Source organism: Schistocerca cancellata, chromosome 1, assembly GCF_023864275.1.
Source record: "Schistocerca cancellata isolate TAMUIC-IGC-003103 chromosome 1, iqSchCanc2.1, whole genome shotgun sequence".
Taxonomy (NCBI): domain Eukaryota; kingdom Metazoa; phylum Arthropoda; class Insecta; order Orthoptera; family Acrididae; genus Schistocerca; species Schistocerca cancellata.
The window spans coordinates 651,878,480-651,902,927 of NC_064626.1; the positions used below are offsets into that span (position 1 = coordinate 651,878,480).

The 24,448-nt window shown below is 39.9% G+C and overlaps 1 protein-coding gene across 2 annotated transcripts in view; it reads right to left on the reverse strand.

Moving 5' to 3' along the window:
* LOC126183430 (calpain-A-like) overlaps positions 1-24,448 on the reverse strand; it is a 237,547-nt gene that overhangs the window by 171,006 nt on the left and 42,093 nt on the right. For both annotated transcript variants that reach the window (XM_049925418.1, XM_049925408.1), the window contains exon 2: positions 3,076-3,252. In XM_049925418.1, the coding sequence (XP_049781375.1) occupies positions 3,076-3,252 (177 nt within the window). The remainder of the gene's footprint in view (positions 1-3,075; positions 3,253-24,448) is intronic.

Below are 24,448 nucleotides of genomic sequence, written 5' to 3' on the forward strand. Positions count from 1 at the left end.
GATATTTCACTTACATGTGTGTCAATTTAAATTGGTGTTGTCAGAAGTATTTAACATTAATGTCACACAACATAACTCTTGTGAGAGCAAGGGTCGAACTCAATGTAAGAAATGAAAGGAGTAAACTTATGAAAGGGAAGAGAAGGGTAATCAACATTTTAACATTAATGTCACACAACATAACTCTTGTGAGAGCAAGGGTCGAACTCAATATAAGAAATGAAAGGAGTAAACTTATGAAAGGGAAGAGAAGGGTAATCAACCTCAAAAACCTGGAAGAACATTCCTCGAAATTCCATGAAGTCCTCCAAAGCAAGTTCCACGTAACTAAAGATTGTGATTTGGCGGAAATTATTGTTTCAAGTGCACAAGAAGTCGGTGGCCTATGCCAAAAAAATAAACAACCAAAGAAATTCAGTGCCAAAACTGAAACCCTTTTACAACAGAGGAGAGAAATGAAAAACCAAACCGATCGTGAAATGGTGGCGTACTCCGAACTATGTAAGGCAGTGCGAAGAGAAATGAAAACTGACATACAGAAATTCACTGAAGACACCTTACGAGCAAGCTTGGAGAACAAGACAAGTTTAAAGTCAGCCAAACGCAAACTCACAATCAGTAAAAAGCAGATTATCGCACTCGATGGAAATGACAGTCGAATCACTGAAAAGGAGGCGGTTTTGAAGTTCATCAGAGACTTTTATAGCAATTTGTATAGCAATACAGGGGAAAATTTGAGTGTATCTAATTTAAATGATATACCTAGTGTTCCAGATATACTCCCATCGGAAGTCAAGTGTGCTCTAGATAGCATGAAGAAGAGAACAGTGCCGGGTGATGATGAGCTCAGCGTTGACATCCTCAAACTGGCAGGAGAGGTAACAATAAATCACTTGGCAAAAGTATTTACTTCCTGCCTGCACTATGCTTCAATCCCACTATTGTGGAACAAGGCTAAGATTATTTTGATACACAAGAAAGGAAGTATTCACAATATTAAAAACTACCGTCCTATCAGCTTGCTCTCAATTTTGTACAAAATTTTTACAAAGATCTTGTTAAATCGAATTAGTTCCACCCTAGACTTAGCCCAACCTATAGAACAAGCTGGATTCCGAAGCAATTTTAGCACTATTGACCACATTCTGACCGTTAGTGAAGTGATAAGCAGAGCGAATGAATACCAACTGCCTCTCTGCATTGCCTTTGTTGACTTTGAAAAGGCATTTGACTCCGTTAGCCATGTAGCTGTCCTCCAAGCTTTGAGTGAGCAAGGAGTGGGAGCAGCATACATTGAAGTGCTCAGGAGAATCTACGAGAATTCTTCTGCTTATGTTAACATCGGCGAATCAACTCAAGAATTCCGCATCATGAGGGGTGTCAAGCAAGGCGATCCCATCTCCCCAAAACTGTTCTCTGCTGTATTGGAAATGGCTATGTCAAAGCTGAGCTGGGAAGGTAAGGGAATCAGAATTAATGGAAGAAGGCTTACCAACTTGAGATTTGCTGATGATATTGCCTTACTGGCCAAAGACTTCGCAGAGCTCCAAAACTTAGTTACAGATCTTGCATCGGAATGTCAGCTGGTTGGCTTGAACTTGAAACTTTCCAAAACAAAAGTAATATCCAACAAATGGGTCCCAGCTGGAGATGTGAAAGTCAAGGACAGTCTACTAGAAGAGGTCAGTGAATATGTCTACCTTGGCCAGATTATAAATATGAAGGGAGACATAAGACCAGAAATCTATCGACGCATCAAGCTTGGTTGGCAAGCATTTGGGAAGAATTCAAAAGTATTCAGATCAAAAATTCCAGTAAATCTGAAGAAAGCAGTATTTGATCAATGCATTCTTCCTGTGATGACGTACGGATGCGAGACATGGACACTGAACTCATTCACAAAAGGGAAACTTAGGACAGCACAGAGAGCCATGGAGAGATCAATGTTGGGCTATACAAGAAAGGACAGGAAAAGGGCAGATGACATCCGGTCTGTGACGAAGGTTAATGACATCTTAGAGAGAGTAGGTTCCTTGAAATGGCAGTGGGCTGGCCACGTCGCAAGAAGAAAAGACAACAGGTGGACGAAGCTAGTACTGGAGTGGAGTCCGAGAGAGCACCGGAGGCCTAGAGGAAGACCACCAGACAGATGGGACAAAGACATCAAGAAGATCGCTGGTAACACCTGGCAGAGAACTGCCCAAGACCGTCCCACTTGGAGAAGACTGCTGAAAGCCTACCTGAATCCACGACTCGAAGAGGCCACATCATCTAATGATTGAATTGGCTGATGATGATGATGATGTCAAAAGTATTTACATCCAGACCCACTGCAAGAAATGTGTGAATGCTACCATTCAGCTGTAGAGCAAGATTATTATATTTACAAGAATTAAAATGAATAAAAGCCCAAGGAAAGCATGGTTGAGTGAGGGGCGACCAAAAGATATGTTGTTTGTGTGACAAAATATTCTCAAACTGGCCCTTTATTTTAGATGTGGAAATGAAGCAACAACAATACTAATAATTCAAATGTTAGAAGGCTGGAATACCAGTTCCATTATACCATGCCCTTTTACATCGACATTTTTTAAAGGATCAACATGGGAAAATACCTTTTAAAACAACAAGATTTAATCTACAGAAAATTAATTATAAATGAAATGTCACTTCTTTTATTAACCTTGTGTTCAATCAATCACAAAAAAGGAGAAATTGCCAGATAATCCTTCTGCTGGTGATGACTAGACAAAAAACAATGAAAATGTGCTATCAATAATTTGCATCTGGGATGCTGCAACAATTACATGGACTTAAAACTAGCTCTCTAACAGATTTCTGAGTAAAATAAAAATAATCTAATATGTATATCTGAATGGGAAAATTCTTGTCATAGTAAGGTGAGGTGTGTAGGACATCACAACATTCATAACACAAAATTCATAGAGCCAAGATCAACCAGCAATGTTTTCAAATAATTGATATTTATAGACAGCTTCTACTTTGGGTTAGAAATGTTCTTAACCATAACAAGCAGTCAGACAAATTTCTGATCTCTGAAGCACATTTTCTTACCTTTGGTCGCATCCACTGTATGGGCCATTTTGGCTTTTTGCTGAAAAATATGGATGAATCCTCTGCAGGGAATAGTGGATCTTCAAATAATTTTCCTTTTTCAAGACATTCTGCCCGAAGTTGGTAGAAATCTTGAATTTTTCCCCTTGGGCGCAGACCAGAACCTGGTTCACCAAGCTAGGGAAAAAATTTAAAAAAAAATTGTGAAACTGAGGACTATTACACATTACATGAACAAGTATTACAAGGCTCAAGAACAGCAGGAAGTATATTATGGAGCCACTAGCAAAGCAATGACTACAGTACAACATATTTCAGGCTTTACGGATCAACAAAATTAAAGCAAATCCCATAACAACAGATTGGCTAGTAATCAAATTATGGTCTTTTTCATTCAGAAGACAAGTGCATGAAACCTGCAGTGAGTACTGTTACAGAGTTAATAGCACAACTCCTTGTAGCAAAATGCCACAAAATTTTAGTTATTGTTGCATGTATTTTATAAAACTTAAACTCACACAGAGAAGAAATATACAATATATAAGGGAGATTTTTGCGGAAAATTTCAGTGTATATCTAAAGGATAGGCAAATGGGAAATGGAAGCAGTATATTTGTTGCAGTAGACAAGAAACTCAAATCCACCAAGGCAGAAATTGAAGCTGCATGTGAGATTGCTTGGGCAAGACTCAGTATCAAAGGTGGGCATAAAACGATCCCTGTATTGCCCACCAGACTTGACTGCTTATGTAAGTGAAAACTTTAGAGAAAACCTCAGTTCACTTGTACATAAGTTCCCCAGTCATACTGTAATCATTGGTGGAGACTTTAATCATCCAACAATTAATCAGAAAAATTACAGTTTTGTTAGTGGTAGGTGAGACAAGACATCCTGTGAAACAGCACTAAATGCCTTCTCTGAAAACTACCTAGAACAGTCAGAGATCCTACTCGTGATGGAAACATTTGATCTAATGGCGCCAAATAGACCTGATTTCTTTGAGGATGTCCCTGTTGAAACTGGTAATAGTAAGCATGATGCAGTTGTGGCAACAATGTTTACCAAAGTAAAAAGGATAACTACAACAAGCTGAAAGATATATAGGCTCAGTAGACTAGATAAAAAGTCAGTTGTGCAGGAGCATGTAGAGGAACTATGGCTCATGTTTAAAAGATGAGTTGATCATGCACTGGATAGACTTGTTCCTAGTAGAACAGTCCACAATGGGAAGGAACATCCATGGTGTACAGTCACCGTAAAGAAACTTTTAGAGGAATAGAGATTACAGCATAATAGGTTTTAAAAAAAAGCATAGGGTTACAGGTAGAGGGATATTGAATGAAATGCATTTGGCTTTCAAGAGAGCAATCCGTGATGCCTTCAATGACTATCATAGCAGAATATTATCAAATGATCTTCCATAAACCCAAGTAAATTCTACTTGTATGTAAAGGCCGTTAATTGCACCAAAGTCTGAGTCCAGTTCTTAGCGAATGAGGCAGGAACTTAAATTGAGGGTATCAAAGAAAATCTGAAATGCTTAACTCCATTTTCAAGTGTTCCTTTACAACATAAAACCCAGGAGAACTGCCCCAACTTAATCCTTGTTACACTGAAGAGATGAGTGAAACAAGTATTTGTGTTGAGAAACAGCTGAAATCATTAAAACTAAACAAAGCTCCAGGGCCTGATGGAATCCCAGTCAGTTTCTATAGTGAATTTGCAGCTGAGTTAGTTCCTCTTCTAACTATAATCTGTCATAGGTCCCTTGAACAAAGAACTGTGTCTAGTTCTTGAAAAAATGCCTATCTGTCTACAAGAAGGGTAGTAGAAGTGATCCATAAAACTACTATCCAATATCCTTGACATCAACTTCTTGTAGAATCTTAGAACATATTCTGAGCTCAAATGTAATGAAATAACTTGAATAGAATGACCTCCTCAATGCCAACCAGTGTGATTCTGAAAACATCCATCATGTGAAACCCAGCTTGCATTTTTTTCACATGGCTTACTGAAAGCTTAGTAACAAGACAATCAGGTAGATGTAGTATTTATTGATTTCTGAAAAGCATTTAACTCAGTACCATCAGTACCACATCTGTGCTTACTGTCAAAAGTTCGATCATATGGGATATAAAGTAAAATTTGTAACTGGATTGAGGAGTTTTTGTTGTGGTGGACACAGAACGTTATCTTGGATGGAGAAGCATAGTCAGATGTAGAAGTAACTTCGGGTGTACCCCAGGGAAATATGTTGGGACCTGAGGTGTTCATGTTGTATATTAATGACCTTGCAGACAATATGAAGAGTAACATGAGGCTTTTTGCAAATGATGCAGTTATTTATAATGAAGTATTATCTGAAAGAAGCTATGTATATATTCAGTCAGATCTTAGTAAGATTTCAAAGTCATGCAGATACTGGCATCATGCTTTAAAAGTTTAGAAACATAAAACCGCGCAATTCACAAAACAAAACAAAAACAACAAAAAAAAAAAACATAGTATCGTATGAATATAATATTAGTGAGTCACTGTTGGAATCGTCCAGCTCATACAAACCCCTGGGTGTAACACTCTGCAAAGATACGAAATGGAATCATCACATAGGCTCAGTCATGGGTAAAACAGGTGGTACACTTCAGTTTATTTATAGAATACTGAGTAAATGCAATCAGTATACAAAGAAGATTGCTAACAAATCACTCGTGTGACCTATCCTAGAATAACGCTTAGTGTGGGACCCGTACCAAATAGGATTAACATGGGATATTCAACATATACAGAGAAGGGCAGTACAAATGGTCACAGGTTTTTTAATGCATGGGAGAGTGTCACAGAGATACTGAAGTAACTGAACTGGAAGAATCTTGAAGGTAGAAGTAAACTATTCTGAGTAAGTATCCCCTATGTATCACTCACATAGGGATTGTGAGAATAAGGTTGGAATAATTACTGCACACACAAAGGCATTCAAAAAATCAATCTTCCCATGCTCCACATGTGAATGGAACAGGAAGAAACCCTAATAACTGGTACAATGTGGATTACCCTCTGCCATGCACCTCAGGATGGCTTGCAGAGTATAGATGTAGACGTAAATGTGTATGTAAATTATGTAGCTAAAGCTACATAAAGGTACATTATCTCTTAACTTGAGAAAGTATATGTTTTGCAGACCTCACATACTATGGTCACAGTGTTTAAATCATGTTGCATGAAATCAAGATGGGAAGTGATATGTTCTTAATAAATATCCCCCATAATAATCAATTAATAATGAATTCTCAGTGCACTAATAGTCTAACACATCATAAGTTAATGAACAACAAAAAGAAAGAGAAAAGGAAGAAATTAAGTCGGGGTGACAAGAAGCTCCTCCAAACACAACAAAAAAAATTTTTTTTGTAAGATTTTGACAATACCATTTGCTTAATCCATGGGAAAATGTCACAGATATACTGAAGGAACAAAAATGACAGACTCACAGACATTAACTACCCTGAGAAAGTCTATTAAAAAGTTTCAAGAACTGGCTTTAAATGATTACTCTAGGGATACAGTACAATCCCCTATATATCACTCACACAGGAATTGTGAGGATAAGATTAGAATAATCATTGCATGCACCCAGGTATTCAGACAATCATTCTTCCCATGCTTGTCTGCCTCTGTAGCATAGTGGTAGCGTTACCACCTACCACGCAGGGGGCCAAAGTTCGATTCCCGGCAGGGGACTGGGTGATGTGTGTCCACTCTGTTATTACCTATGGAATAATATTTTGGGGAGTCAACAGTAAAAATATTCAAATAGTTTTCAAATTACAGAAAAGAGCAATTCATTTAATAATCAAGAGTGGCAGTAAGGCTCACTGCCTTGAATATTCCAAAAGCTGGAAATCCTAACTGTCCCCTGTGGATACATTTTTCAAAGTCTTATGTATGTAAAAAAAATATTGACTGCTATGTTAAAAATTCTTTAGTACAGAGCTATGAAACTAGAAACCAATACAATCTGCATCTAGAGAGGAAAAATAAAGTTAAAACTCAGTAGAGCTTGTTGTACAATGCTGTTAAATTATATATTAATTTACCCCAAAATATAAAAGATATTGACACAATTGGACAGTTCAAAACAAATCTAAAAGAATTTTTATTAAATAAAAGTTATTATGCAGTAATGGACTATCTGAATTAAAACATGTAGTGTAATTAAGGTAGCCTGCATTGTAATACACGAGGAAATAATTATAATATGAAATCCAGAATCGTACAGTACTATAAGAAAATTACATAAGGATATGAAACTAATGTAAGATACTTTAAAAATGTGTGTAAATATTAATGTTATGTGTATAAATTGTAGGTATATTGTATTGTATGATTTTGCTGACGAAATCCACACAATGTAAATTGTTACATGGATTAATAAAGAAATCAATCAAGCAATCAATCAGTTTTTGCACCCAGAGACACTTAGCCTAGGGTCGTCTCTGCACTGAAGAATACAGGCGAAGGTCGAGTAGTAGCAGACAGTAGTCTACATTGAACAGGTTCTATGTGATTGTGCTAGTGGAAGCACCTGTCATACCACTGCATCATTAACTAATGGAGGAACAAGACTGTGCACACAATTTTGAATCAAAGTTGGTTTCAGAGAGACAAGTCATCTGTTTCTAGTGAGTATTTTCAGTGCATGAACATAATGTGAAGTGTTGTGTTTTGTTGGCAAGTAAGTACTATTGTATTTCAGGGTATCTTTGAATCAAGCCTGATGGTCTAGTGGTAAAGTGAATGGGTAGAAAGTGAATAGTTGTAGGATCAAATCGTGGTCGGACTCCTGACTTTTTCAGTCTGCCATTGATCTAGCTATTACCTCTCAATGATGCGGAGATTTTCCAGGAACAAAACGTGGTCCCTCTAGGATTACCGGGATAGGTCGCCGAACAGGCGTCCAATTAAAAGGCTTACAACAGGCCATTAGGCTACACAAAATTATCTTTATTGTATCTTTTGGACACAAACAATCCGAAAGCCATTCAGAAACCGATGATTGCTTAGTGGGCAATGAGGAGTTGCCTGCTAGAATTGCTGGAAGTGACCGGAGAAATGGAGTAAGAAGCACAGAATAGAGTCGAAGATTTAATTAAGGATGTAATGAAACTGAGATGAAAGTGGCTGGGAGTTGGAGTCAGCCGAATGAATGATACATTGGAGAAGAAAGTTTGTTGCCGAATTCCGGAAGACAAGATGCGAAACGAAGGACAACAACGTCATCAGAGACGGACCACAAGCTCGGATTAGAGAAGACTGGAAAGAAACCGGACGTGTGCTTCCATGGAATCTTTCCAGTATTTTCCTTAATGACAATGGTCTCTTCGTTTGGGCGGCGTGACTGAATGTGCACTTTTCATTTGGACGACATACGCGCATGGGGACGGCAGCAACAACGTTAAAAAACAAATAGGTGATTTTAATGAAGTTTATTAAAACAATCAGTACAAAGATGGGATTTAGACTTGCACATATTACAAAAGGTACCTTCATAGTTAGTTTTCCAGGTGCATTGCGTGCGAATGTTTTTTTGCTCGTCTTTTAACATACAGAACAATATCTAGGCACTTTATGTACCTTTCTTTCCTTTTCCTCCGACCGGTTTTTCCGTCTTCATGCATCGCTACTGAGCGTGGTTTCTTCATCTCAATGCCATGCAAGCACCTCTGCCGTTTCCTATACTTTCCATCCCGTCACCTCATGGAAGAAAAACGAGGCGTGATAAAAAAGTAACGGTAATTTTTTAATTTCACGGTCTTTACACATTCGATTTTCAGTTTTTTTATCTTGTTAGTATATTTTTTGCTGCTGTATGTTTGCATTTTTTAATAATTAACTAAGTAGGCAGTCGAAAGGTTCGGCGAATTTTTATTTTCGAAAAAGATGGATCAAAGAATTTGCATTAAATTTTCCTTGGAAAATAGAATAAAGTGCAACTTCGACTGTGGCTTTTGGCAAATCTGTTGTGATTAAGACAAGGGTTTACGAGTGGTACAACATTTCAAAGAGAGACGAGAAGACGTCAAAGACGACTACCGCCCTGGACGACCTAGCATATCAATTACTGACGACAATGAGGAAGAAGGAAAGAAAAGGGTTCTGAAAAATCGCCTAATCACCATCAGAGAGGTTGCTAACAATGCCGATATATCCTTTGGCTCATGCCAAGCAGTTTTTTACATGTTTTGGGTATGAAACATGTAGCAGCAAGGTTTTTTTCCGAAATTGCTGAATTTCGACCAAAAATGACATCGCGTAGACATCACTCAGGAGTCGCTGAACGGAGCAGACAACGATTCAGAACTTCTAAAGAAAGTTATTATAGGTGACGAAACATGGGTATACGAGTATGACTTCGAAACGAAGGTCCAATCGTCCCAATGGAAGCTGCCTGAAGAGCCAAGACCGAATAAAAATGGACAAATTTGATCACATATGAAGGTTCTTCTCACTGTTTTATTCAATTACAATGGGATAGTGCATCATGAGTTCCTACCGTATGGTCGGTCGTACGATCAGTAAGGAATAGTACCCGGAAATTATGAGCCGTTTGCGTGAAGCAGTCGGAAGAAAATGACCAGAGTTGCAGCAAAACCACTAGTGGAAATTGCAACACGATAATGCTGCCTCTCAGACTTCAATGCTTGTTCGTGATTTTTTGACAAAAACAAAACCGTTACGTTGCCTCAGCCACCGCATTCGCTGGCATGACCCCTGCGATTTCTTTCTATTCCCGTGGCTGAAGGGAACCATAAAAGGACACCGTTTTGGCACCATTGATGAGATAAAAAATAGAATCGTTGAAGGATATAGAAAACAACTCATGTAGGACCCCTCACACGCTGCAAAAGGACAATTCAATAACGTTGAATCTAAAAATGCAGGAGACACGGATCAGACTGGACTAGTGCGTGCGACCCTACCAAGAAGCTGACTGGACTAGTAAGCAAGAAGCCTCATTCACCTGTTTTACACTATAGAGTGACTTCTTTTAGCACGTTTTACGTATAACATGTCCGTTACTCTAAGATTAGAATTCGATATTACCTACCAATGGTCATTAGTAATATTTTCCTCTTCAGCCTTTTCAGAAATGTATTTCCAAGTATGTAAAACAATCTCTCTTCTCTTTAGGTCAAAGTAGGAGATTTCGAGAATATATTGTGCAAGCGAGCATTTATTTCATTACGATGGATCAATACACCACGTTTAAAACGAATCACGTCCCTTGAGTGTGTGAAGGAGTACTGTCTTCTGTTAATGAATGCGGAGGGCGTCGTGAAACCAAATTAAAACCATAATGTTGCAAAGCCCAAATGAGGACACATTATGTCCTATCGCTCCTGCTTGGCACATTACGGCAAGAAAACTAGGTACTTAGCTTCATATTTGAACCCTGAAACGAAGTGGAAATTGTAGAAGGGGCAATCAAATGAAAACAAGATAGATGGGAAAAAAATAAGTAAGCTGTTTATTATGTTGAAAAGTAATCGCCATAACAGTTAATACAGCTAACCCATTGTGAGCCAAACTGCTCAATGCCTCCATGGGAAAATGTTTGCGGTTGCCTAGGGAACAATAATTATAACAATGAGAGCACCTCTTCGTCTGAAAAAAATCGATGCCCACGAATGGTTTTCTTCAGGACTCCAAAAACATGGAAATCGTATGGGGAGAGATCCGGATTGTGTGGAGAATGTGTAAGGGCTTCGAAGTGAAACGTCTGCTACGTAGTCGAAAGAACCTTAGCAACATGCAGGCGGGCATTATCCTGCAACAGAATGATTCCGTCTGTCAACCCGCTGTGAAAAACGTGTGTATTTTCATAGATGTATGTAAGCAAATGTATGTACAGGCGAATACATTAAGCAGATTCAGAGGGATGTAGGTTGCAGTAGTTACTCGGAAATGACGAGACTTGTACAGAAAAGTAGCAGAGAGCTGCATCAAACCAGTCCTTGGACTGAAGACCACAACAACAATAAACATGTACAGCTCAAAACCGAAACAACGCTGTTGTCAAATATCTACACCATGTATTGAAATGTGGACGTTTAGAGTACATAAGGATCGTTTATCTGGGAAACGGGCACTCTTATCTATCCTGCGGCAGAGTTTGCTCGCTAAAGCGCTGCAGTCATGGACTGTGCGGCTGGTCCCGGCGGAGGTTCGAGTCCTCCCTCGGGCGTGTGTGTGTGTGTGTGTGTGTGTGTGTGTGTGTGTGTGTCTGTGTGTGTGTGTCCTTAGGATAATTTAGGTTAAGTAGTGTGTAAGCTTAGGGACTGATGACCTTGGCAGTTAAGTCCCATAAGATTTCACACACATTTGAACAGTTTGCTCGCATAGAGTTAAAGAAGATGAATTAGGACAATGTGCACACTCCCGAAAAAATGGATCGACATAATGGAGAAAAGTGCAAGTAATACATACATTGTTCACGTCGATCTATCAATGATTATGGATTGCTAAACCTTCTCGGCAAAAGTAAACGAGCCTGTGTCACTATTTAAGCATGAAGTGGGAAATCAAATCATAAAAGAATGTTCAGTATATCAACAAAGATGTGACAGTACATCCAAGGGTGCCCATACGATGGTTTTTACGGAGGGGGCGCTAGATGAGGTATTGGCGTATTTATAACACTTTTGAACGTAGGCGTGAAAAAGCCCAATTCCGACCATGTTAAAAATCTGCTAAATACCAACATTTAAATAATTTTCTTGAAGTAAAAATACCTGACAACACTACACTGCCCCCCCCCCCCCTGGAACCCAACCCTCTGAGATCTACGGGGAGCTCGCCGCCGCCCCAACCCTCTCCCCCCCCACGAGACACTTTAAAGAACGATTAGAGCGGTTGAAACAGTTTGAAACCCAGGGAAGCAAGAGACATTTTGAAGTATGTACTCCCCATTGAATCACAGTTTCAGCCATACTTCGAGCGTCTACTTCATTATGGAACATGATAACGCTGCATCAGCAAGTGAAGCTTGGGATTCAGACGGAAAATTGTTAGGGTTATGTATTTACTTATATCTTTGTCAATATTATTTCACCAAAATTGAAGTTTTGTCGAGTATTTACGTGCAGTTAAACAAAAGTTAATTAAAATAATATTAAGAAAAATTCAAATGATCTCCAAAACAGCATAAAATCACCATTTTTATAATTTTTTTTTTTTACTCTGAAACTATTCATAGTTTTAAAGTAATATTTTGCGAGATGCAAACGTATTGTAATACCATTGTACAGAAAGGAAATTAAGGTAAAAGCTTTAGCACGCTTAAGTACATACAAAAGATCGTTTACTTTGATAAGTAAACTTGTGCCATATTTGAATTCACTGCTTCATTCTGTATTTTTCAAACAAACAACTGTGGATTTCACATTTTAGAAAAACCAAAAACGATAATGAAAAATAAGGTACAGAAACGTTAATTGCCTACTCACCGGCATTATTAAGGATAAACATATACCACTCAAACGTCTAGAAACAGCGGAGATAGCGCGCCTTCTAACTTACGGCCGTGTGCAATCGAACTGATGTTTCAAAGAGCTGGTGACTCGTCAATGCAAGCTAGAAGCAACAGTTAGCTCAGTGATCACCATTATTGACTAAATAAAAACTATGTAGCAACTCAACAAGATTGTAAACACCACTAGCAGTGATATTTTTCGCTACGTTCTCGAAAAATCAGGTGAAGGGTTCCTTTAGTAGAAATAAAGATGACATGTTTTATTTATATTCACGGTGTGTTCTCATGGGTCATAGAAGTATGTTGCTGCAAGTCGTTGTATTCGGGAGAGATACGAGTTCTAGTTCTGCTTCTGTTTGCGTACACTTTAAGCTCTTGCATATTCCTTTTGTACTTTATAGGGTAGATATTTCTGTGAACTGTGTATGTGTAACGGTAGGATAAATATAAATATTTCGTCACCCCATGGTTGTCTAACGTTTCCTAAATTGAGCCACATTATTTTTTCCAATGTTTTTGTTGAGGTTTAACCCCTCAAGCGGGTGCGCCTATCAGTGAAGTGCACTCAAGATGCGCAGTGCGTCAACAACAAATAACGTTGTTTTGTATCGTTCCATTGTTGCTTTAAAATTGCGAGCCTGTACTATTCTTTCATTATAGCTTCAGCTAACGCAATGCTATCAGTAAGTTGTGCTGCCATACGTCAAAGTGAACAGCAATAATATAAAATAAACCGTAAGGTAGGCGGGACAAGATGCACGATCCTTGCAAGAAAGTAACCCAGATTCCGAGCTAGTGGCACAGTCCCACAACGAGGCAGTTGTCTACGAGATAATTAGCTACGAGATAATTGGCTGTGAACTGATGCAACTGCGCTGTTTAATGCTGCGCGTGTGTCTTTACTGTGGGGTAACACTTGTATGCGGCACCAGAGTGACATAATTAAAGTTTATTTTATTACTGTTTAATTAAACAGCGATTTTTCTAACGTGTAAGTTTAAACAGTGATTTTTTTCACATAGTGTAAGTTTATTTTATCGTTGTTTAATTAAACTGAGATTAAACTGTGATTAAACTACGATTTTCCTCATACATGTTTACGTTGGTAGCATAGAGATAGCTATTCATTGCATGTGTACAAAGCACGAGGCGCGCCCGCTCGTGTCATAAAAAGCGGGGCGCCCGTTGAGAGTTGTCTCATTTGAAACTCCATTTCTGCAGTTATCATACTAAGTTACCTCAAATAAAACTTTAAGATATTCTAACGTATTAACAGCCATCGACGATTAATCACTCATTAGGTATGCATTTTTTAATATTAAAAATCGTGTACAGCGACAGTCTCTGTACTGTTGTGCTCTGATTGTCAAGCTGTTAATACGCCGTGTGAACATGGCTGATGCTGATTCCTGCTCTGTAGTGAAACACACATGTGTAAAACGGTTAAAAAGTGTCGAGAAATAGCTTGTTCTTTATGCTTTTCATAAATTTACAGAAAAATCGACTCTGAAGTTTTCCTAGGGAACGTAATTGATACCATTGAGATACACATACATGTTGGATGTGTGGCGCAATCAGGAGCTCAGTTCGTGAATGGATAGTTCAAATCTCACCTTAGTTAATTTTTTTTCGTTCAATTTGAAATACCTACATCTCGTAATTGTAATATTCATCATCATTTTTATGGATATTTTCTAATCACATATTGCACGCAAAATTCCTGTTTTCGTTTCAAATATAAATGCCTAATTATCGATGTTTTATCAAAGATTATTAGTAATTGTTGCTTTAATTTAAAGAAAAACATGACAATTCAATTTTTAGGATAAAAATGACAAACGAAATACCCTTTATTCGGGCTATGTCCATTGTTTTATGCCACAGATGTACTCTTATACGAACCTGAGTGATAAGTGTTCTAGCAACATTAAAAACAATCATTTTCACAGCTTCGAGCACACCACACAAATGCTGTTTTTTTTTTTTTTTTTTTTTTTTTTTTTACACTGTACCATTACAATATGAACCCAACAGAAATAATGTGGAGCCAATTCAAGGGATCTGACCCGAGAAATAACAAGACTGTTAAGCTACCAGACTTACTGGAACTAACGCACACAGCTTTTTCATATGTAACTGCCGAAGGCTGGCGGGATATAGAACGGCACGTAGTAAAAGCAGAGGATAAAATGCGGCGCCTGGGTGGCTTCGTGGATTCTGTTGTTGATCGACTCGTTATGAACGTAGCAGATGACAGTTCCAGAACAGAAATGTGTTTCTCGGATTCGGATAAGAAAGAAGCTAATAGATTACCAGACGACTGACTGTAATTAATACTTTCAGTAGCTTCAGCGTTCAACAGTACGGTGAAATCCCTGCAGTATGTTTTTGCAACGCACATAGCTCGCTCGGAAAAATTACCCTGTGTTTAAGTTAGGAATTTTCATCACTATTGTTGTCTGTCCGCCCCGACAGCTGAGTTATAGCCGGCACGGTAGCTCAGCGTGTTCGGTCAGAGAGCGGGTTGGCCTCTGTAATAAGAAACTGAGTGGAAGGATCAACAAACGAACTTTAACGGATGTCATATGACGTCCGCAACGACCAAACCAACGAACAAAAATGAAAAATAAAATAAAAGGTCAACGTGACGGATTGCCGTCGCCCGGGTTCGATTCCCGGCTGCGTCGGGGAATTTCTCCGCTCAGGGACTGGGTGTTGCGTTGTCTTCATCTTCATTTCATCCCCTTCCGGCGCGCAGGTCGCCCAATGTGGCGTCGAATGTAATGAGACCTGCACCAAGGCGGCCGGACCTGCCCCGTAAGGGGCCTCCCGCCCAATGACGCCAAACGCTCATTTCCATTTTTTCCATCACTCTTGTTTATAATTAGAATACTATGTCAGATGAGAACGAGAGCATCATATGCTTTCCATCTGGACGCCTAAGAAGCGTGCGGTAGTGCTGCAATTTTGCCGAATATTATTTCATTCTCTTTCAAAATTAAATGACATTCGAAGCTAACTTGTTTCTTTGGTCGTCTCTTTTTATGTCTGAACTGCAACTGCTCATATCATTGCAAGTTAGTTGGACCAGCTGACTGTCCAGTGCTATCCACGTTTAATGTGTCGCTCCGGTAAAGCTGTTATCCCGCATTATCGCTCAGTGCGTGTGCGTGTAACACAGCATAAAACGTATCCTTACGATCATATTTGACTGTACTGGATACAGTTTGGCTTCCGCTCCACGTGAAACGAAATCCAATGAGATTCAAGTAAGCGCGGAAGAATGCATGGCGTTTATTCTCGTGATGAACAGAGTATACACTCTGTTAATCGTTGTTCCTGCCAGACAATATTGGTAATAGGGCTATACGAGGGGGTGACGAGATAGGTCTCCACCGGCGGAGCTATAACAGGCCCAAAAACAACAAAAAAGACAGTTACGCGAGTCATCATAATCTTGGTGTTCGATCTTCTGCGGTTATAAACGCACGCTATTGTCGCACTGCCATACCTCGGGGTAATTTCGTCCAAGTGCTGCCATAAAGAATCAGCTACTATCAAACAGACGTCTAACACGGTTTATGTGGTAACAGTGCGCGTGGTTCACTCAGAATGTCGTTTACTCAGATCGTTCATGTTCAACAATCGTCAGTGACAGGGTGCTGAAGTAAATGTGCTACTCTACGGAATGTTTCAGATTTCTGCCGACTGTGGACTGGAGCGAGACGCAGCCATGGAGGAAGCTAGTAAACAAGATGCAGGAAGTACGCAATTTACTTTTCCCTACAGCCAGTACTTTTGCTGGACCAGAAATTCAGCTGGTACGATCTGCTGTGTACATAGAAAAAGAAGTAAATAAGAAGCCTTCTATTCTTGATTAATAATATTAGGTTATTTGTGAGCAGGGTTGCTACATCGCTCCCAGAAATATACACATCTACATATATAATCAGCAAATCACAGTGAAGTGAGTGGTTTAGGGTATGTCCCATTGTATCAGTTATGAGGATATCTTCCCGTTCTATTCACGTATGGAGCGCGGGAATAATAATGGTCTGAATGGCTCTGCGCATGATGTAATTATTCTAATCTTCACCTCCCAATCCCTATGTGAGCGATACGTAGTGGGGCGTAGTATATTCCTAGAGCCATATTTAAAGCCAGTTTTTGAAACTTTGCTACTAGAGTTCCTCAGCATAGTTTACGTCTGTTTTCAAAGGTCTGCCAGTTCAGCATCTCTGTGACACTTCCCACGGGTCAAACAAACCTGTGACCATTCGAGCTGCCCACCTCTGTACGTTGAGGCATCCATGCTCACACGGAAAAACATCGACGTTAAAAAAAGCATCGCTCTTAAGAATGATACATCGATGTTTTGACGATGTTTTATTTATTTTGGAAACATTAGAAAAAGTACGCCGAAATTATTTTATTTTTAAGTAGCATAATAAAAGAATTTAAGTTGTGTGGTCAGAGCTATTTTAAAACACGAAGGAAATGAAACAGTCACCTGTTTCTTCATGAGTCTACCAATAATCCTATCTTTCCTAATGTTATGTTAGATTAGGTGCAATGATATTGACAGATGCGATGATTAGATACCTTCAGATAAATCAGATTGCGAAACTAAATAAAACGGATATTTATTATTAAAACAATTTATTTCTTTGAATTTAACAATTCTAATGCGGAGTTTAGGAAAATAAGCTTACACAATCTAGTCCCTAGAAGGATGTTTCTTTCCTGAGCGATGGCTCTCCTGGCCTCTGAGAACAAACGATCGTTTGGCGCAGATGTGGCGACGTTGGTAAGATGCACCTTTTCAATTCTTGAGAAAAGTGACTTCATGCTCTTCCAGATTTCGACGTGGTCTGTTTTTATTGGTGTAAGGGGAGACGACGGGTGCATCTGAACCTCATTTTCACTAATGTTTCCCGTATATGTTGATCATATATTTGTTTTGTTTTTGTGTGCCAACTGCTTGTGGTATTTCCAAATGTCAGACTCTGATCTTTATCCGACTCATCGAATGTGATGCTCTTGATTGTGGGTACGTTTAATTCGCGTGCATATTTATTTAAGTAATTAATTATCTTTGTCTTAGCGACGACACCTTTGAAGTGCATGAACTTGAATCTTGGGTCAAGAATGGTTGAAATTGCCAGATCACGTAATGTTCTAATTTTCATAACCTTCTTTCCAGTTGTTTGTTTCGTTTTTAAATTTCATTTTTAGGTATATTTTCGTCAGCGTGCCAAACAAAACTGGCTAACGGGAGCACTTTTTTAACTCTAACGTGAGTGTCGCCTGAAACTACCGTTAATTTTTCGAATGGTCGTAGCAATTTCACCGTTTCATTGACACTGTGTAAATCGCTGCCTGAGGGAGCCTCAGGTCTATTTAAAAGTATCGCCTCCACAACTACGCTCACTCCAGGAATCGTTCTAACATTTACACACACGAATTCCATCGTCTGCAAACGTCAAGTTTCATGCATTGACGTTCCATTTAATACATTTGACAATATCTCGGAACTTGTTTATCAATTCAGGGCAGTGTTTTGCATCGCCAAAGTTAATCGTATGAGCAAAATAAGGGATAACTATTTTTTCGTCAACCATTTCCCGATTGACATTCATATCAATGCTGTTATTAACTGTGATGATAGCTGAAACTTTTTCAATTAAAATATTCCACTCGGAGAAAATATCTCTCAGTTTTTCAGTGATTTACAGCGACGTGTCGTTTTCTGTCAGCTCAAAAACACAAAATGTTCCGCAGAAGATTTGAGTCTTGTCTAGCTAGTGGATAGTAATGCTCACAAGTGATTTATTTCCTATTGTTTCTGTTCAAATATCGTAGATAATGCAATAGATTTCAGCATTCTCTATGAATGTTTTAAAAATATCGCTCAGTGCTTCAGACTTATCGCCTACCCTGGTCTTTATTGATTCTCGTCTTGGTACCTTGTACACCGGCATAATGAAAATCACTAATATTAGACCAAGTGATTGCAGACCATAATTCAATGGAGAGACAATTTGAACTAACTGATAATCTTGTAAACTTAATATTTTACTTACCTACTATTTCAAAGGCACAAAAATGACGATGACAGCAATCACTGCTCGAGTTGCGAGACTCGGCGCATCGAAGGCTGAGCATCTCCGAACGAAATGAATAATCCATTGTTGAACGATATCGATGCACTTGGACTTTTGTCATCAATGCATCTGCGATGTATCGCCATTCAGTATATCGGTGTTAACCTCGATATTTATGGACGAAACCTCGATCTTTTTAAAACATCGTCGTATCGTTTGCATCCCTACTTATTGAGTCATGCCTCTAGAGGGCTATATTCTGTTCATATAGTTGAACTCTCGTGTATAGGAATGTATTCTCTTTCGCAGCTGATCGTCTGCATTTCTCAAACATCTGGTAACATAATATCACTGGAAGTGTTCCTTATTTACGTATCCGGTTATTTCGTTGTTATTCTAGCGCGATTGAAACTGACACAGGCTAAAGTATCGAAAGTCTTAAGTTTGACAATACAATGCAGGTTTTTGCGATATTTGCATCTCAGTCGATTTTTGTTGCATGGGTATTAGGCTTGGGCAAAGGGATGTTTCGTCTTCTACTGCCGTGGCGAAGTCTCCACCATTAACAGATGAAGCGTTGCCCCAATCCCATGCACCAGAAGTCAACTGAATCTTAAGGGTCTTTCCTATTCACTCTGCGGTGCGAAACGCTTAACGCATATACTTTTTGTATCAAATTTCACTCAACAATTATTCTTCAGTAACTCTACATTTTATTAATCCTGCTTACAAAAGTATAGACTTTGCTAAAATTGCCAAGAAAATATTTCAGGAAGATAGTTTAACGAGGGGGTATCTTTGACAGCTGTACCATGGGCGCAAGATCACCTCTATACGGATTTGTCGAAGGTCATATTTGAGGTCCACTTCTTGCTTCAGCGTAAATAAAACCAAATCGCAAATGAAAGTAGTCTTGGACAGAATAAAATCATGGAGATAGCTAAATAAAATTTCGTTAATACCTCTTTCTTAACTAAACACGTGGTAAAGTGTATGGCAAACAACAATTTACAAAAGCATTAGTTGCGATGTGATTTTTGAGGCCACGAGTGGTACTGATTGTTGACAGTAATAACAGCAAGTCACTTTTGTTGTCTTAAGGAACATACATTTCCACTGAGTCAGTCGATTTGTCTTCACAGTAGTTTTTGTATATAAAGTACCATGGCGATGTCAGGGATAAGCATTGCATGAGTTAATACGTATATCTTCTCATCCGAGACTTTTGTTTCCCTCCGACATTGTCTACATCTGTTTGTGGTTGTTTTGTTTCACTTACGCCGATTTTCCTTCTGTTCTCACCAATTCGTTGAACTTCACTTGTAGATAAAGAGATAAAGGAAAATCTGGATTTGAAATTCTCCTCTGCAAGCGATCTTGAATCATTTCTAAAAAAAAAAAAAAAAAATCTACATGTCATCACACAGTTCCCGTTTTCTTAAATATAGAAGATGGTTATTTATTCTTGCGACGTTCAGTGTTGCATAAAATATAATCATTGGGCATCTTTTAAATTTCGGGAGACAGTATTGGCTGAAAACATCTAATCTCTAATGCCAATGCCACATATCGTGATCATTTTAGGTTTCATTTTACTTCCTGTTTCTTCGTCAATCGCCACCTCAAATTGTAAGCTGAAAATGATTTCTGTGCGAGGGGAAACCATAGTTCCTTCTTTTCGGTATGGAAAACATTTTAATGAATGTTTTTATATACTTTGGTTAATCTCAGGTTTGTCGCTTAATTCTCTTAAGTATCTCAACGAAAGATAATCAATCCAATGCTTGTAGTGAGTATCTGACGTAAGTTTAAGGAAACATTAATATGTGGAGATCTAAAGAAGGTATGTGAGAAATATGAAGATTTTTAGTGGGAATACGTTAATTTTTTTAAAGTAATGCAGTAAGATAAAAACTTGCGAAATTAAATGCTAAAGAGCAATTAGAAGAAAATTTATTTTACTTTGAGATAGTAAAACTGAAAAGTTGGTCGCGCTGTCCGTCATAGATCCAATTAGATCGTCGTTCCCGAAATAATACAGCGTTCACGACAGCGACGAATACTGTGAAATATACACTCCTGGAAATTGAAATAAGAACACCGTGAATTCATTGTCCCAGGAAGGGGAAACTTTATTGACACATTCCTGGGGTCAGATACATCACATGATCACACTGACAGAACCACAGGCACATAGACACAGGCAACAGAGCATGCACAATGTCGGCACTAGTACAGTGTATATCCACCTTTCGCAGCAATGCAGGCTGCTATTCTCCCATGGAGACGATCGTAGAGATGCTGGATGTAGTCCTGTGGAACGGCTTGCCATGCCATTTCCACCTGGCGCCTCAGTTGGACCAGCGTTCGTGCTGGACGTGCAGACCGCGTGAGACGACGCTTCATCCAGTCCCAAACATGCTCAATGGGGGACAGATCCGGAGATCTTGCTGGCCAGGGTAGTTGACTTACACCTTCTAGAGCACGTTGGGTGGCACGGGATACATGCGGACGTGCATTGTCCTGTTGGAACAGCAAGTTCCCTTGCCGGTCTAGGAATGGTAGAACGATGGGTCCGATGACGGTTTGGATGTACCGTGCACTATTCAGTGTCCCCTCGACGATCACCAGTGGTGTACGGCCAGTGTAGGAGATCGCTCCCCACACCATGATGCCGGGTGTTGGCCCTGTGTGCCTCGGTCGTATGCAGTCCTGATTGTGGCGCTCACCTGCACGGCGCCAAACACGCATACGACCATCATTGGCACCAAGGCAGAAGCGACTCTCATCGCTGAAGACGACACGTCTCCATTCGTCCCTCCATTCACGCCTGTCGCGACACCACTGGAGGCGGGCTGCACGATGTTGGGGCGTGAGCGGAAGACGGCCTAACGGTGTGTGGGACCGTAGCCCAGCTTCATGGAGACGGTTGCGAATGGTCCTCGCCGATACCCCAGGAGCAACAGTGTCCCTAATTTGCTGGGAAGTGGCGGTGCGGTCCCCTACGGCACTGCGTAGGATCCTACGGTCTTGGCGTGCATCCGTGCGTCGCTGCGGTCCGGTCCCAGGTCGACGGGCACGTGCACCTTCCGCCGACCACTGGCGACAACATCGATGTACTGTGGAGACCTCACGCCCCACGTGTTGAGCAATTCGGCGGTACGTCCACCCGGCCTCCCGCATGCCCACTATACGCCCTCGCTCAAAGTCCGTCAACTGCACATACGGTTCACGTCCACGCTGTCGCGGCATGCTACCAGTGTTAAAGACTGCGATGGAGCTCCGTATGCCACGGCAAACGCTGACACTGACGGCGGCGGTGCACAAATGCTGCGCAGCTAGCGCCATTCGACGGCCAACACCGCGGTTCCTGGTGTGTCCGCTGTGCCGTGCGTGTGATCATTGCTTGTACAGCCCTCTCGCAGTGTCCGGAGCAAGTATGGTGGGTCTGACACACCGGTGTCAATGTGTTCTTTTTTCCATTTCCAGGAGTGTACTTCCTGACAGAGGAAGATGACAAGTGGGACCAGGAGGCTTTCGCGACTTGCTGCACTGCTCTCTAGTTTTTCTGAGGGAAGAAACACGTTTACCTCTGTCAGAGCACCACGACTAACGGAGTATTTAATATCTGTCTTAACTTTTATTTAGTGAGAGTCTTGTCTACTACCTTTTCTTCGCTAGATAAGGCGCGTAAAGTGTAATACCGCGCGTTCACAAAATATTGTTGTGGTCACTTTACGTGCAAGGGAGGCGGAACAGCGCCCTGTGCACAGCTTCCTCCTGCCCTTCCCTTGCCCTGTATAATACATTAATAAAATAAGAATAACGGAAAATATTGTGGACGACCTCCGCAAGGAAAACACACACATACACAGTATATGAGACAATTATGTTCTGATATGTTAATTTTTATGTGTTATTATGAAGCTGTCCCTAGTCGTCCGTCTTAAGAAAATCTGTATATCAGTTCGTTGACGTTCTCATGCACAGTCCAGTGTCTCTAAGTACTATAATGTTCGACTTTTCACCCTTTAGTTTCTTGTGATCCTTCTGAGGCCTGTTATGGCGCCATTCCTTTCAATAGTTATTCCAGTTTTAGCATAATGAAGGAGAATCGAATATTTTCATTGCTAAGTCTTCTTGACTTCGAACTGGCTTGGATTATTATATGTAATGATTACTTAACATGCGAACATCCGTATACTTCATACTACATATTTTGCATGTGATTTATACAGAACTCTGCTCCATTTTCACACACAAATCAGGAGTTTTGCTCAGCTGACACATTCGCTAGAACAAGCGAGAAGACAATCTTGAAAAAAGTAACAAATAAACGATCGTCAAGACTCACTCTCTCTTTTCTCTGCCAATTTCACTACTTATATTGTTTATTTTATAAAATCGCAATTATGTTTTTTCCTTCTACATATTTTTAGAAAGACAAAATATTTTATCATCTACTAAGTACCATCACACCCGCCCACTTCATTGCTCAACGTTGTGCGACGCTTCCTACCTGCATCCATTTGCAAAATCTTGTGGAACTACTATCAGCACTGCTGAAGCTACAGAGAACCAAAGTCCACAACTGGAGGTGGTCAGTGAAAAGGTAAATTTACGTCGTCAATGTTTGGCTGCCTAGAAAAAAGAAGAGGTTGTGGCATGAAAATTCCATCAGACTGTGAACGAATGTCCAGGGATGTATCCCCAACTTCTGAAATGTCTCATGGAACAAGGACAAATGACACATTGTCCACTTTGTGGTGTCGACCATGTCAACTGAAACTTGTATTTCTTTCAAAAGCTTAAAGAACAGATAGCAAATTTTTAAAGAAACTTACAAGAGTGTATTAAACAACGTATGAATCCCACTAGACGTCAGTGGCCCACTGTTTTCTTCGTGTTGCTGGCCGATAACATGAAATAAAATGCGCTCCATCGTTGACCGTGTTCCACAGTCAAAGAGTTATTATCTTCCGGTCTTGTGAGATAAATCTCGTGAAGAATGTATCTCCTTGTCGTTGTTAAAGAGCTTTAATCGATATCTAGTGTCTTAGAGATAAAAATGTAAAGCAGTGATTGCTGGTGAGAATCATTTAATCTCTTATAAAATCTTCTCATGTTATCACCCAAGCCGTGAGGCTGTGTTGTCGCAACGTTTCAAAGAGTTTGTCATCTTCAGGCCTGAAGACGAGTACGAAACTCGTGGAAAGGTTGCGACAACGCGACGTTACGTCTCGGCTGATAACTGGAAAAGAACTCATCAGTGGAATTCCCATAATTGAATCTCGTTGATTTGGCCTATGACGACTCAGCATACGATTCTGTTCCCGGAATGTTACTTGAGAACAGAAGAAAATTGTGTTACATATTGTCCTCCCATCGAGAGGCATAATTAAAAAAGGTTTTATTCGCGAAATGCCTTTTAGGACGACTGGATTCAGAAGCGAATGACGTTCTTCCGAAACATAAATTAAATTCAGTATTTCGTCACTCAGTGTAAAGTGTATTTGCTGCACGCTACCTTAGATCTACACGAATGAGCCAAGACATTATGACCACTTGCTTAATAGCTTGTTTGTCCATCTTTGGAATGAAATCATTACCGATTCCGCGCATCAGGGACCCGGCAGTTTGTTGGTAGGTTTTTAGAGGCATGTGACATTAGATATCTAAGCACAGAGACTCAGATGGGTTCCATAGGATTTACATCAGGCGAATTTCGTTGCCGAGA